The sequence below is a fragment of the Trachinotus anak genome, unplaced genomic scaffold (assembly GCF_046630095.1).
Source record: "Trachinotus anak isolate AG129_WGS33_773 ecotype Australia unplaced genomic scaffold, CSIRO_AGI_Tana_v1 ptg000002l, whole genome shotgun sequence".
Taxonomy (NCBI): Eukaryota; Metazoa; Chordata; class Actinopteri; order Carangiformes; family Carangidae; genus Trachinotus; species Trachinotus anak.
The window spans coordinates 8,448,074-8,464,697 of NW_027273853.1; the positions used below are offsets into that span (position 1 = coordinate 8,448,074).

The 16,624-nt window shown below is 41.0% G+C and overlaps 1 protein-coding gene across 1 annotated transcript in view; it reads left to right on the plus strand.

Moving 5' to 3' along the window:
* nell2a (neural EGFL like 2a) overlaps positions 1 to 16,624 on the plus strand; it is an 83,184-nt gene that overhangs the window by 35,804 nt on the left and 30,756 nt on the right. Inside the window, exon 13 of the mRNA XM_071493850.1 lies at positions 7,387 to 7,512. Within this exon, the coding sequence (XP_071349951.1) occupies positions 7,387 to 7,512 (126 nt within the window). The remainder of the gene's footprint in view (positions 1 to 7,386; positions 7,513 to 16,624) is intronic.

Here is a 16,624-nt window from a genome sequence, read left to right on the forward strand (position 1 = left end):
ACGATTGGGGACAGCATGTTTAGTATCATTGTGTATTTGAATGCATAGATATTTACACTTTGTCATCATCAGAGTAAATACCAATAGTCTATAGGGAATCACAGTCCTGATGCCACTTCTGGAATAGCTGCTGTTCCACTAGCGTCTGTAAGTTTCATAACTCTTTCTTTTACAGGCATTTCTAAAAAAAGTGAAACCTGTTCCTGGGCATTACTGCCTGTACTCTAAGATACATTTGCCCTCGAATCCTTTGTGATTTTAGCTATGTTAGTGGCATGGCTGTAGCGATGACAATAGGTCAAGTCAGTTGGTCCATCACTTTGGACCAAACTAAAATATCTTAACAACCAATAAATTGACTGCCACAAAATTTTGTGCAGATATTCATGGACCCCGCAGGATGAAATCCTGCTGACCCCTCTGATTTTTCCTTTAGTGCCACAAGCAGGTTGATAGTTTTTTATCAACTATATCAACAGCTATTGAACATATTAGGATATTTGGTGCTGGATTTTGAGTAATTCCGATTATTAAAAATGTCTAAACTAACTTTCTAGATACCGCAATAGCTCTGTCTTTAAAAGATCTCCCTCTTTATGCATTCTTTTTGTCCAACTAATCCAAAGATACCCCCCCCCCGTCCTCAGGTATGACTGTGATTGATTATTACTCATGCAGGAATGCATAAAGGTTGAGGAAAAAAAGAGCACAGCCGTTTTCTAGCCATCCATCGTGGCGTGGCAACAGCTCGACCCCGATCACTCCATTCAGCGATAAAAGCCGCCGCTGACTCCTGGCCAGCTGTCTTCGCTCGCTGCATCACGTGTGCCCATGTGACAGGCCAATCAAGAAAATGGAGTGCGTTAATGGAGATGGAGATGGTTGCTCCCTCCCCACACGTGTGTGTGCTGCCCCTCATCATCTCACCTCCTAACATATTGTTTTAGCAAACGTAACTGCTGTCACCGAGGGCGGGATGGATGGTGTCTTACAGTTAATAGGCTCTAAATCAAAGCAGCGCCACAGATAACCAATCAGAGAGAGGGAAAGCTCTCACCTAAGACCTCTGCTCAAGGTTACCATTGCGGCTGCAGACAGACTGAATTTTCTCTCCTACTGTCTGTCTCTTAGCGACAGTTAATACCTTTTGCTGCTTTCTCTCCACTTCTGCTCCTCTGCCATTGAAAATCTCTTTCTCCTCCTAAATTGTTCACTCTCTCACACACACACTTCAAACTCTCCTTCATTCTGCATCTTTCTGTTTAATCCACTACTTTGCCTCCACTTCCCTCTGTATCATTCTCCCTTCACTATCTCAGTCATTCACCCCAACACCCTAACTGTGTGAGACCCTTTTCTGTCTAACACTACAGTATAGATCTTGTCATGATTCTGCCATTGTCTCTAATCCACTTCTCCTCTTTACCTGTTCCTCTATCTGCCCTTCCCTTAACTTCCCATTTTCTTTCCACCTGCTCTTAATGTCTCTGTTTTTTTTTTTAAATTTCTCTCTCAAAGCCAGTCACAGGGTTTAATTAGCCTCCATTCATTTAGTGAAGGACACATGTACTTTCATAGATGGCCGGCGATTGTCTGCCTGCTTCACAGCTTTTGAATAGCTGGAGGCAGCATGTATTGATGAAACTGTGAAAGGAAGAAGACCAAGGAAATGTGAATGCCACAGTTGTAGGTAGGTGCTAAGCTCTTAGTTTGTGGGGTGGTGGGCGGTGCTCTAACCAAGGACATGCGAGCTGAGTGAATGCCAATGCAAATCTGTTGAAATTCAATTTCAAGTGCTCTTCGCAAAGGCATCTGGCACGGAACATATTCAGGGGTGAATGTCTTCTCGCGCTCACAGAGACACTGAATACAGTGAATGAATAATAAATTGATCATGTCAAGGACTATGTAGCTTGTCTGTCAAAAAGTGCCTACGTTTGACCTGTACTATCAACAGCGACGAGGCCCTGGAGCATATAACACAGCCGGGTTTGTTTGGTTCGACTCGGATTTGCATCGAATTGCATTTGGTTGCATCACATTATCAAGATTATTTTGTTTACCCTGGCAGTGTTGTGCATCTTCTGTCTGATGGTTTGGCATGCAGTTAGACCCCAGGAATAGCTGTTGCCTTAGCAACAGCTAATATGGATCCAAATATGGAATCATGAGAGTGAGAGGGAAAAACAAAGGGCAATCTAATAAATGATATTCTGAAAGCTGCACTAACTCAGTTTTAATTACTAGGGAACAGGAAACCGCTTAAACAAAGTCACAGAAGACACAGCCCTGACATACTGTTTGTTTCCCAAGTTGTTATGCTAACATGTTAGCAAAAAACTTATTTACTTACAGCAAACATCCAATGGAGCAGAGCCACATGAGCACTAGTCTGGTTCCAGACGGCCGCGTCACTGTTGAGAACTGGGACGTCACCTTCCTACATAGCCAGCTATCTATTTAGCTACAATTATGTAAAATATAAACAGAAAAGCAGTTGCACATGTTGTTTGTCAGCTTACAGAAATAATAACTCATACATCAACATATTTCTTTGATCAATGTGAAAAATGTTAATTGCTTAGAAGCTGCTACTGCAGCTTCCATGGCAACTGGAAATGGCAGGAGAGATATGTCGCTATCCACTGATTAGTTGGAGCAAAACAAGAAATCACCTGACATGAACACAATGTCTGCCTGAGCGAATGAAGTGAAACGAAACTGCAGTTCGGTCTAATTATCAGGCTACATGGGCATCCCATTGGAGTCAAAGTTTTGGCTGTTTGATGAATGAGTTGTTCAGTTTTTAGCTCTTTTTTGGTTCACCAGTTCCTGTGTCCCAGAGGACTGCAGTGTTTCTTCACCAGGCACGCCTTCACCTTTCTGGTGTTTTATGTTAGGCAGTTAGGGCACACTCTGCTTATCTGAGCTTGTTTGTTGGAAATGACTGCCTAAGGTTTTATATGGAGGGAACAGTAAGGTTCAGCCTTTTACAGTATGTGCTTGGCAAAATAAGCACAGCAGTAAGCTAAAAGTGACTAAGTGTGCATAAAGCTGAGGAGCTGGTTATGTATTCTGGCACAGCTAATAACTCTTGCACACACATTACACAGCCAGTGCCCAGTGTGGCTCTGCAGACCCACACGGGTGTTTTCACTTATTCTGGCTAATTAGACGATGCACAGGTTGGAAGTTGGGCAGAGCTGGTAAATAAACTTAATCAATCCCACACAAGGAAATTTAAGAATGTAAGACCAGAACAGGCCCTCTATTCACTGGGTCACAAAGCACTTAAGTTGTATTTCACATAGCCAGGATATCTTTTCATCATTTATTTATTTATTTTATTGTCAAATCAGGCTGTTTCATTAATATTAAGATCTCTTTTTCAAGAGAGACCTGAGAACAAGAAACAAACACTGCGATGCAAACAACAACAAAGACAACACAACGACACAATACAAGAAAAACATCAAATTACAAAGCTTTAAAATCTCCAAGGGAAATGTGAGACTCTAGTTGGAGGGCGGTTTGCAGCTCATTCCATTTAAAAGGGTGCATAGAACTCTAACTAGTTCTGTCAATATTAGTGTGCGGCAGTATCTTTGAATAAGAGGAGAGATGGGAGGTAGTTTGGACACTTTAACACTGTAGCTTTATAAATTGATGGCTTGAGATGCCCGTTTCTTATTGACTTTAGAGAGGTCCAACCCACGATACAATACAGAGAACAATGATGAGTATGGTATTTGTGATAAAGCGTAGTGCGCTACGATACACAGGGTTTAACTGCTGCAGTGTTGATGGAGCGGCATGACAATACAGAATTATCTCCACATTCAAGGACGGACTTGAAGGTTGACTACACAATAGTTTTACAGCTGGAAAAAGACAGACAACCTTCAATTCTATACAAGGAAGCTAGTTTGATTTTTAGTTTTTTAACCTCAATGATTTAGCTTCACGGAGCCTAACATTGGCCATCCTGAATGCCCTGTAGTACGAGGCTGGTTATCAGCTGCCTCAGTCATCTCTGTGGTTTCCCATCCAGCTACGAACGAGTTCATGTGAAAGAGGCGGAGTTTTTAATTATAAGCAACATAATCAGAACCACTAACATAGCACTTAATGATATGAGATGAAATGAAAAAAAAATGTTGAAACGTTTTTAAGAAAAAAGTTAAGGTAATGTCAGACTGTTTGTGAGGTGGTGAGGTCAATCCGACTGAAATGATCCTTTATAATCATGGGAGATATTTAGTGAGTGAGTGTGTATAATTTTTCTAATAAAAGACATCAGAGGGTTTAGTTTTTATTTCCAGTTATCATTACAAAGTCTCCTTGTGTTATTCTGAGCTGCAGTGATGGAGTAAGATTAAAAGCATCAACACTGTCAGGAATCCTGTCTGGAATCAAAGAATCTTTGTTCAATTAAAATGAAGCTATAATAGTTATTTTATAGGCTAGTTATTTAATGTGATAAACTCTCCTCTGTTTATTGGACGCTCTGTTTTAAAACCAGAGTGGACATATGGAAAGACTCAAACAGCAAAAACTATTTTTTTCCTATCAGGATCCTGTAAGAATGATATGACTCCAGTAATCTGATTGGTCAGTAGTTTTTCTGTTGACTGGTTTTGATGTGATACTTCCTGCTCCGGAGCAGGTTAACTTTGGAGTCAGGAGTTCAGCAGAAGTAACCATGGTGATTTACCCCAGTAAGAAATGAACCACCATCGAAGCAACCCTGAAGACCCAGGGTTAAACCTGAAGTTACCTCCTAAACCCCAGATCAGGCTTCATTGTACAGGCCTCTGTACAGCAAGAGACAAAAACGAAAGAAAAAGAAAAAAACATAGCCAGACATAATAAAAGCACATGCAACATCAGAGACAGATCAAAAACAAGCTAAATAGATTTTAAATAGATTAAAAGATAATTTTTTAAAATTAGCCATTAGGATGAGACATTTTTATATATATATCCTAACAGCAGTCTTCCTTAGTTCAGTATTTACATGAGGGGTACATGGAGGACTAAGATCTGGTCTGCTGAGCAGCTGTTTTAAATTTGAGAAGTGAAGTGATATATTCTGTGGCAGCTTTTAGAGGTGATCGTTTATGAATAGAAATGAGGGAATGCTTTTTGCTAGAGAGGACCAGCCTACATTTTCATATAGTTGACAGAGATGAGTATGTTATCTGTCCCTGGAGTGCACAGCAACAATGAGAAACTGCATCAGGTGGTTTTAAGGTAAAGCATGCAGCATGAGAATCCGAGATATCTCCACGGTCAAGCACTGACATGATGGTTGACTATAAGATAATCTTCTTTTCCTTAAGACAGGCTTTATTCCAGTAAAGGAAACCACCAGTGTGTAGGGCTTAATGTGGAACATACTGTTCATGGGCTCTTCAGAAATTCAGAATACACAAATCATCTTTAAGAGGTCAGTTAAAGGGCTTACCACCCATGGTTTACCCACACAGGTGCCTGATTAGACTTCTTCTATTAGGACTGTGCGGATATGTGTAGGCTGTGCTTCTCCACATCTCCTTCACTCCCCTGTTGCAAGATGGGGAAAGCACACACCTTTATCATTGTTATCTGTATTTTCAGTTCAAGTTTTAAGTTAGCGCCCAGCACAGCTCTTCCCAAGAATGATTAAAACCCATGCTTGTGTTCAGAGACTTTTTAAATGAACTCTTCTAGTAGCATAATTCTTACCCTTCACTATCTGTTCACACCATACAACATTTAAAGTATGCTCAAAGCACAGAGATTAACTGAATGGCCAGTAGTAGTCTGGAGAAAAGCAGCTAAGCCACTATGTGGAGTGCTTTACTTTAAATAGATTGAAAATCGAGTGGTGAAGCCTTAAGTGCTTCAGTGCCCACCTCTCATGGACCCTCCGCATTTCGACCTCTGTCTCCCACTGATGAAGACAAATGGCCCTTTCCCTCCAGCTGCACAGGAGCCTTTAGGAACCTTCTGCAACAAGAACTGTATAAGGTGGTTCCCAGAATGGGGGAGACACCCAAAATAGGCCGCAGTTTAGTAGTGGGGATAACAGTGCTGTAAAGGTGCTTCTTCCTCAATAAAAATCGAACCTGTCCTCCCAAGAAGAACAAATGTGTCAGTTAAACCTTAACCATTGTGTGTTAAGTCATTAAACAGATTTCTTTTTCAACAAGCACTTGTATGGGGGCATTGGATCAAAAAATGTTCCTGTGTGTCATTCTAAAGGCCACACACAAAAAAACGTGTTTTGCTGTTCAGTTTGGCGGACTTAAAAAAAAATCAGTCAAAAAGAGTTTGTTTTTTTTTCCTCAAGAGATCAGCAGAGCAGTTACCACATCCAGCATTCATGTTGCCTCATCCATAATTAGAAATTAATGAAAGCCAAAGTCAATTATAGCTCCAACATCTTTGATGAATTCAGGAAGCTCAACAGCAACTTTATAGAAGGAGACAAGACAACAAGACAGCGCGGTCAGGTCATTTATTTGTATGATAAAAAGGTGAGCTGATGCAGCGCTGACAAATATGTGCATCAACAAATATGATAAATCAGCCTAATATTTGTGACAACACACCCCGTGTGTAAACAAATTATGGCTCTTTTTTTTTTTTTTGTACATGTAATTAACTCCGCTCCCTCCTCTCTTTTCTTTCTCTCTGGCTGTTGCACCTTTTCAAATATTTCTGTGCTCTCTGTTCTTTATTCATCCGAAGTCAGCGCAAACTCTTCGGCCACAGCAGCTCTGCTGGACTCACACTCCTCTCTCCACTGAAATAGGAAAAACATCATGTGATGTACTTTTCACAGATTTGGTTAGAAGGCTTAGATAACACTCCTTCCACCACAGGTGCTCAAAGATGCTGCAGAAAATATATTTTTTAAAAAAACATCCACTTCAGAAGTAAATAAAAGCTTTCACATTGAATAATATAATATGCAACTGATTTTAAGAGGGAAAACTGATGAAGCCATTGAACGTCACTCAGCTACAGGGGTCTGAGCAAATAACCAGCAAATCTAAATAGATGTTTCTTGAACTTGAGGTCTAAGGGTTGAGTTGTCCATGCAGAAAATTGATTTAAAAATGATAAGATTATATTTGATCTGCACCACAAGAGGGTGTCGATAATCTACCACCAGATGTTTTTGTAATTTTCGTTTGAAGGTCCGTTAATCTCCGTGACATAATTGACTATATATTGACCTTTTAATAAGAGGAACTTGATTCAGAAAATGATTGTGAAAATGTGCATTTACAGGTTCACTTGCAGATAATTTGATGCCGCTTGACGGAAAACGGCGTGACAGCAATCCACATCTAACCCGGGCTTTGTTCTCCCCTCTCTCTCCCTCTCTCTCCTCAGATATTGATGAGTGCGCTGAAGGGAAGCACTACTGCAGGGAGAACACCATGTGCGTTAACACCCCCGGCTCCTTCATGTGCATCTGCCATACGGGCTACATCAGGATCGATGACTATTCCTGCACAGGTGAGCTCTGGCTCTGCTGGCCTTTTGACAGGCTGGAGTCAAGTGGAGTCAGCTTCCAGAGCAGCCATTTTGTGTGGAGGTTTGCTAACAGACTTGAAGTAGTGCAAATGAGGATTATATTTTGTCGTTGTATGGGTGCGGAGATGAGGAGAGCCACGTAGCGATAAGGAGATTCGACCGGGGGGGTGGGGGGGTATGTCTTAACTGCAGGTATCTACCACAGGAGCTTTTAAGGAGAAGCATTTTATATAATGACAGTAAGTTATTGCCAGTTAGAAATGATTTAATTTGCATCTTTAGTCATACACTGGAGGATGATATTTGATTTCGTGATGATAAATTCTGCTGCCAGGAGACGCACAGACTTCCAGAGACGGGGAGAGAGGAAGAGGCAGCCAGACATTCAGATATAAATATTAGGAGTTATCAGTGTCAGAGTGTAGTGTGAGACAGAATAAGGAAGCAGTGTAATAGGAAACCATGTTTTGACGGGGAGACATACAGTAGGGGTCCTGAAGCCTGAGCCTCAGACGTTTGGACCCTGCTGTAGTTATCGAACACCTGTGAAACACACTGTAAACCTTAGCCATGCACTACACCTCCTCTCCTCCCTTTTTTTTTTTTTTATCTGTCATATTCCAGACGGCGCCTGGTTAGACACACTCGTCTATGAACCTGTCACCCTGCAATTAAGCTTGGTCTGTTCATTTAATATGCATACAGATGAATGTCAGAGTTTGATTGGTTTTCCTCTGATTACGAGCGCCACATTAAAACAAAACAAAACACACATACACACGCACACACACACACACAAATCAATACAAGTCTTATGATTCAGCAAAGCTAGCAGTTAGCTGTCAAATCACTTTTGGATTGGATTTGTGCAGATTACAGAGCATATCTGTCTGTGCTTTGTTAAAGCACAAACTCCGTAATTGCACATATTTAATTGATAAACATCTCTACACTCTATTATACTGTGAGACAAGTTAGTTGTTTGGTATTTGACATATTTGAAACTCTGAGCTTTTAAAAAAGAGATTCCCATAGATCATGTAAAGACTTTTATCCTTTGAAAACTTCACTTTGAACAAAAAAAAAACAATATAGATTAACTTCAGGCCTTTTTTTTGGAAGTGTCAGAGTGTCTGTGGACTCTCTGCCTTGTTTGTGTGTGTGCGACTGTGTGAGTGTGTGTGTACAGTCTTCGTCTGCTGTGCGAATCTGCGCGCGTGTGTGTGATAAGGAGGAGGAAAGTCACTGAGAACCTGAGAAACAGAGAGACTGTGAGTGGAGGCAGCAGGCCCATTTGTTCCTGATCAAAGTTGAAACCAAAGTCAATTTCAAAAGCAAACCAAATCAATCTGAGAGAAAGACTGCGGATGATTCACTTTCTTTGTTCTCCGTCTGTGTTTAGGTGATTGTGGCTGTAGCCCTACATGTTCCTAACAGCTTCCTCCACTATAGTTTGTCAGTAGATAAGACAAACTTCAGGACATATAAGAGAAATAGACCTCCGCTACATCATCATGATTGATCAGACTGTATGCAAAAGCACACAGCAAGCAGTTTGTGTATTGATGCATTAAAAATGGCAGCTATGCTTCCATTTTGTGAAATGTATAGGGCTGGGCTGACACCTCAATAGAAACACTGTGTTGATAAGAAAAATGAGTAAATTTGATTAACTGTCAATAGGATAGACAAAGCTGCTTCTAACCAATCATATGGCTGTCTTTTAGAAACAGACAGCCCACTTACCAAAAATAGGCATAACAGGGGTGGGTTGAGTTCACTTAACACACATGATTGTTGTTTTTTGATTGAAAGATGGATAGATGGGAGAGATGAGCACTGCTTCAGAGGAAACTTCAGCCGGCAGCGACAAAACCAACAGTCACATCAGCTTCACACCTAAAGATCTGTTGTAAAAAGTAAATTGACCCAACGACCCAAAGCAGTCTAGGCTACTTTAAGTCTAACACAAAACCAATGATAACATATAAAAATGATTTGGGGTATTTTATGCCTTAATCAGAGATGACAGGGAATAAGGGAGAAGTTGCAGCGAACGTCCCCGACCAGATTGGAAACTTGAATATTTTGGTTCATAAATCATAAATTATACAATTTTTGGATATTTTTCAGGTTCTGAAGCTGATACATGGGAATTTTATAGCTTGAGGAAATCAGATGCTACAAAGTTGTTTCTCACCACAAAGTCTTATGGAAAGATACGTTGGATCAAAAACTGACTGTGAAAGAACCAAGAAATCTCTGACGATCCCTCGTGCTGACTTTATTTACCTTTCAGTTCTCAGACCATTGTCTGGTAAAATTCATGTAGGCCCGAATTTCACCTGTTGAACATTTACAGTGTGTGAGATTTTTGTGGATTCTCACAGTCAAAACTGAAAGGACTCTTTAAGTCCAACAGAAATGCTGATTTTGGTTTAATTTATTTTTGGATCTCTATTGACGTCAGCTGGTATGTTTTTTTTTTCTATATCATCCAGGTCCAATCTTTTCCAAATCCTGGAGCCATGTAAGCAAAAATAAATGTTTACACGGGAATCGAATGAGAACAAACAGAAAACAGGCAGTTGCTTCTGTGTCAGTCATGATCGATGTCAGGATTTATTGGGCAAAGGGAGAAACAAAAATCTGTCTTTTAGATGTATTTTAATGTCAGGAGTAAAGAATGCTGCAGAAACACAAAGACATTATAAGGTCTGTCGTGAGGCCCACCTTTGTTTCTATTTAAAATCATGGCTTTCTGCCAAATCCAGAACCATACATAGAATAAAACATGAGTAAAATCTGAGTCAGTAATCCTTCCATAATGAAAAGTCCCTGTCCTTCGTCTAGAATTACACAATGTCACTCCACAGTGATGAGCGGCAGATCCGCCTCACTCCTCACAAGTTGTTTGCAGCTTGTGAAACATGATGCTAAGTAGCTCCCTGTGTGCATCATCTCCGAAGAGGCGGCAACGTGCTGCATTTCCTCCGTGTCTGTAATTAAAAAAGCAATTTGCACCAATGCAAACTAACTCAGCGGCAGCAGAGTGGAGGGGCTGGCTGCTGCCTGCGCACTACGCCAGACGATGGAAGCCCGCAGCTTTCCTGCAGTGCCATTGGAGTTTGAATTAGAGCCTTAAGGCTCAACAACACATGGAGCACCTGGTGAAAAGTCCCATTTCCTGCTCCAGCTGGGCCCTCTGTGGAGTTTCTCTTTTCATTTGTCAATGGAAATCAGGAAATAATAGAGCAAAGTTGAGGATTTGTGACTTTGTATGTTCTCATGAGCAGGCTTCTGAAATACATAACAAGTTAGAGTAGAGATTGATGAATGGTGTTTAAGGGAGTAACAAATGCACATTCATCTCTTTTCTTGTGCTCATGTGATTTATTTAGAGAAAGAAACCTCACTGCTTACTCAGTCCTTTTTCATATTGTCTTTAGACAGCCACTGCACCTTATGTGATTTCAGTCAGTGTGTTTTCTCTAATCTTCTGAGCTGCAGGGCGAGTGTCATAGTTTTACTCATTTGTCTTTCTTCCACTGTGTGCTCACTCCCCAGATTCACAATGAAGATTAATACCCAGTGGATTAAATTGTGTCACTATATTTTATGTAGTTTCCTATTAAAATGCCTCAGAGTCGCTGTAGTGGAATGCACAACTATGCGTCTCCTTATAAAAGTCAATTTGTGTGATTAAACCGAGGCTTATGCAGAGACTCGATGTAATGACTTTTTCCCTGCTTCTGTCAAATTACCGTCATAATCTCCCCACTGAGTTACTTGACTATCAGCCCTGACACATTCGCCATGAGAAAGAACACAATCACAACTATAGGCACATCTCACCTCTTAGCCAATCTGAGAAAGATGAATTATGGTCAAATTGGCTGTCAACAACAACACTCAGAGTCCTTGAATGAAAAATGTAATGACAGCTGGTGAACACCACAGGGTGCCTCTCCTTATACATGTTGATGTGGTGAGTTTAGTGTCCCCTATGTAGTCCTTGGGGCAGTAATTGACAATAAAAATGGCAAGATGCTAACCTACTAGCTGCAGGAATCTATTGCTTATTAATAGCGATTGAACATCTGCTTGTGTTTGGAAAGGGTCCACAGGGAGCGCTGATTCCTCTAAGTTGCCCTCAGAAGAAATATTAAAGCGGTGGAAGGAAATATTAAACTGCCCCGCCCCCCTTCAGTAACTATTGACATTCTACATTTGTATGATATACAGCGTCTTTATCATACTCAATGGCTTTCACCAATTAACAAATCGCAAACTCAGCAGAAACGCTGTCCTGGTATTGATAGCCATATTTCCACATGTATTACTGTGTTGTATGTGAACCAGTCTGCCTGGTAAAGAGGATTAAGTTGACTGTAGTTCATTTCATGGCTCAGTGTTTATGTGCAGAATAGTGGATTAAAGGACTGATCTGCAGATTTAAGCCTGGGTGAAACCGCATGGAGCCCTGGTTATATTCCTACTCAGCCTGTCAGGGGGTCAGCAAGCTCAGACAGAAGTCTGCATTTTACATGGAGCCCACCTGCAGAGAGGGAGGTTGCAGGTTCAGATCCCAGCTGGTGGTAGACTGGAACATGTGGACTCTGTGTACTTGTTTAAATGAAATATGTACAATCAAATGTCTCGACACGGCCCAGGCTCCGTATCCAGTGGAGCCTTTAGCGAAAGAAACATCCCCAACTTTCTTTTGCCCCTTTCTTTGAGTAGCATTTTTTCCTTGATCTTGAAGGTCGAGATTCCTCCTCTTTTCATCCCCTCTACTCTTCGTCTTTTCCCCAAAGTGCCCGAGGTGCTCCTCGCTCTGTGAGATTAGAAGCTAATCCATGAAAGGTAGCGGATTGGTTGTGCTCTCCCTTTGAATGTTATTAAAGAAGGCTGTCCTGAGGTGTGTGTGTATGCTAGGTGTACATGTGCATGCCTGCGCTTGTGCCCGAGGTGTGTGTGCAGGGTGTGTGTCCTCATTCTAATCCTGTGATAACCAGACCTGGACCCCTGAGGCAGAAGAACGGAAGGAGGGCTGGGCGGAGAGGGGAAAGCAGAGATGGACAAGGGCCAGAGGTGGAGCAGGGGGTTCGTCAGCAACAGAGATCAGGAAAGATGACTTTCACTCTGATGGCTCAAAGGGTCTGGTATCTGGGAGGGAGGAGGGGTTCGTTTTTGCCTATTTTTCCATGACGTCCAAGAACTCTGCTTGAATATTGGAGACTGTCCTCTCATCAAAAAAAAAAACAAGCCCATTAGTCGTTTGTGCAGCAGGTTATTGTGGCCCATAGTTACATTATGTTGCTAAGGGACATCTAGCAGCTGTAGTAATTATGAGACAAGTGAAGGGAAATGTGCAGTGATGTAAAGAGCAGCAAAGTCCGTGTCAGGAGGAGGTTGGGGTGGATGGACGGGTCAACAAAACAGAGGAATGTGACACAGAGAGTGGAGTTCGATTCCCTTGTGAAAGGAGCAGTTTATGTTGCTTCTATTATCCATGGCCGTTCAACAGACTTAACCATATTGTTATTATGGTAGCCATGACAACAAAGATTGTCCAATGTTGAGGAAGTATCAAATCACCATCTTTTCCTAAAGCCACTCTCTGTACAGTCTGCGCGTTTATTATTGTAACCATGACAACCAAGATCTGGTACACCTGCCAACATATGGGTGCTATCTCAGGAGAAACTCCTATGGGTTGTATCAGATGGTTGAAAAAAACTACCTATATGGTTGTACTTTGTAGTAGTACTTAGTAATGGTATTAGTTTTTATTAGTTTTATTTCTGATGATGGGAAAACTAATGGTGCTATGTATTCGGCATTTTCAAAGGTGCCCTATGGAGTTTTAAAAGTTAAGTTTACATTCAGTGTTAATTCCCAAAGCAGTGTGTATGCTTGAGGTCCAACACTGAAAAAAAATGTTTCGTAGTGTTGGTCAAAAATGCCACATGGTACATTTAAGTTTCATATTGATGTCATAGTAACTGTCATCTTTAAATAATGACTCTTTATTAATCAAAAATCTCAAAAATGAACAATTGTTTCTGTTGCTGTATGTCAGAGGACTTAGACAGAAGCTCTCCTTTGCTTCAATGAAACTTGAACAGTGAAAGATATTATTCTACAAATCTTACTCCTCTACTACTGCCCTCATGTTTGTGCAACATTATCATTTCTCCTGTTTTCCAAGTGAAACAAAGCAATCCAACTTTTGGCTCACAAAGTACAATCAGCATAGATGCTAACAGGCTGCTGTTCTTGTGAGCAATAGTTTTGTTTGTTATATAAACTGGATAAATCCAATTTAATGTGTTAATAATGTGCATGTAAGGCTTTGAGAAGATGTATCTACAGTTTAAAGCAACCTTCGAAGTATAATGAAACTAGTCATACTGGCTTTAACTAAACAGAAGAAAACATCCAGCCATATAATCAGAATGTCATGTACCTTCAGTGGTTTTATGGTATGGTATTATGGGTTGTAGAAGAGGCCAAAGAGTTTTTTCTTTGTCCTTACATATGTATCATAAGAAATCACTGTCCTCTCAAAGGCCTGTAATTGTAAATTTCCAGTTTTGGCTACAATATTTTGAGGAAAGCAGACTGAGCTCAGGCTTCGCTGAGGCTGGTGTTGTTTAGGCAGAAGGTGGAGGGAGTCAAGCAGGAGAAGAAACGGACAGCTAGAGAGAGAGAGAGAGAGAGAGAGAGAGAGAGAGCGAGATCCCTGGTGACAGGCTCTACATAATTGATTGCTTATCTGTCTGCAGCCTGAGCAGAAGCAGTCAGCGAGGAAATACCTCTGTCGTGCTAACACACACACACACACACACACACACACACACACACACACAACATTTTAGGGATTTAGATGGTGATTAAATTTAGAGTCGCTTACATTAAGTGCAGGAGTGTAATAAGTCTTAATTCCAAAATAAACAAAATTACAAGTAACCACTGCTAAACTTAGAGGTCACAGTGATAATACACACTCTGCACACACACACACACACACACACACACACAGGGACAGCACCGCATGGCTTGTCCTGTCTGGTCAGATTGGCGGCTGGCTGTTTCCTGCTCTAGCAGATGTGACCTTGGGAAAAAAAGAAAGAAAAAAAACACACCTTATTCTCTTTCGTCACTCCTGTGTTCCTGTTACTGTTTTTATATGCCTATGAGCAGACTTTAATTCTGCCTAACAGCAGGTGAGTGTGTGTGCGTGTGTGATGCAGCAATAAGAGAGCAGAGCAGCGAGCCCTCCTAAGTGCCCTTCAACCCGTCTCACGCACACATGCACACATACATCATACTCTCGGTGGAGGAGCTCATCACAATGTCACTTTCAATTTGGATGAGCCCACGGTCTGTTCAGGAGATATAATGGATTGGATGATGGCAGGAAAATGGATGATGCGGCTCAGGTCTCCTGCAACAAGCATTCAGATTTCTGATCCTCTCACTCTTCAGGTGCCATCTTTCAGTCCTCAGATCTCACTGTCTCTTACAACGGCATGCATTTCAAATGCTCCATGTTGTGGGAAAAATACCTATGAGTGGGTCATACACAAAAAATATTGTATTTCTATTGGTGAGGAATGCTCTGGAGAGCTGCTTAACATCTGAACAGCTGAGAGAAATAGATCTATCTCCGTTCCCCACCAGGCGCAGTGTGGCCCATGCAGAAATTCACAAAACAAGTGTTCAAAAGTCCAAACTGTTGCCCCCAGAGTAGCACTTAAGTCTTTGTCTTTGTTTTTTTCAAGGGTCTTAACCTTTTTGAGAGGTATTCAGCAGGCTCTGTGTCCTTTCAGCACCCTCTGAAGTTCTCTCTGCACTTTAAACACATGATAATACAAAAAATACTAAATGTTTTAAAATACTGCAGTTGCAGAGAGAACTATCTCGCCAAAAGACGGATCTTTCAAAATTGGTTTCTGTTTTGCATCCTTTTGTAGCATGACTGGATGCAGGGCTTTGAAATAAAGAAAAGAGGATTTCAGAAGGTTAAAACAAGTCCAGAAAGTTTTCCACACTGCAGCTGATGTAGTGCCCAGTAAACTAGCTCTTATCAGAAAGCAATATTTATGTGGATCGCTAAAATTTGATTTTGAAACTGCGATAAGTATTCTTCTTTTGTGTGTCTCAGAGGGATAAAGATCTGCCTTTGTGTTCAGGGGCAGATGAAGGGCGGGTAATTCTGTTGTGTTGAAGTCTTGAGCCAGCATCAGATATTTTCCATTGCGTTTGCAGTGCCTTGGATGCAGCAGGGATTAAGAATAAAAACATAAGAAACATCTCACTGTGTAAACAAACATGGTGGAGGCCCCAGAGGAAAAGGCTTGAAGGGTTCGATAAATCAGCACAGTCTGATGGCCTCGGGTTTAAGGAGGGTAAACATTTATCACCAGTGCAAAAGGTTGGTTTGCAAGTTTTGACGCACAACAGTGAAACTGGGCTAAAAATGTGGGAACAGCTGAAATAGAGCTTCAGACTATAAACTACTGATGCACCTTCTTGAGAGCTAAACATAGCGTTATTTCAGATCCAGAAAAGCAAGATGCAGCAATCTCCAGTGAGATCACATCACATTAATCTGAGCTCACAGCGTCTTGACAATAAAATATGAAGTAGAACCAGTGGGTGTGATATCATCGTAAAAATAAGGAAACATCTCTGCAGCTTCAAATTGGCTCATTAACAGGATTTAATTTCCAAAGGGGCCTGTTTATAAACTGTGTTTTCTTCCATGTAAGACATAATGATCAAGTATGAAATTTCTTATAGCAGCTATTACTTATACTTGTGTCTTATGAAGGTAACACAAGATGTGGGCCATATTATGACAAGTAGACACATCAAAACTGGAGTTTTATTGAGCTGTAGTTGCCTGTAGTGGTCTACTTTCCATTATTGTCATCATCCACACCTCTTTTCTGAGCAATAAAATAAAGACACTAAACAATGCTGGTTCCGTTTGTGTGCTAGAGACACTCATATTAGTCTATGGAGAAACATTAGTAAGTATTGTATGATTAAAAATGTATTAGGTTATTGTTTCACACCTTTT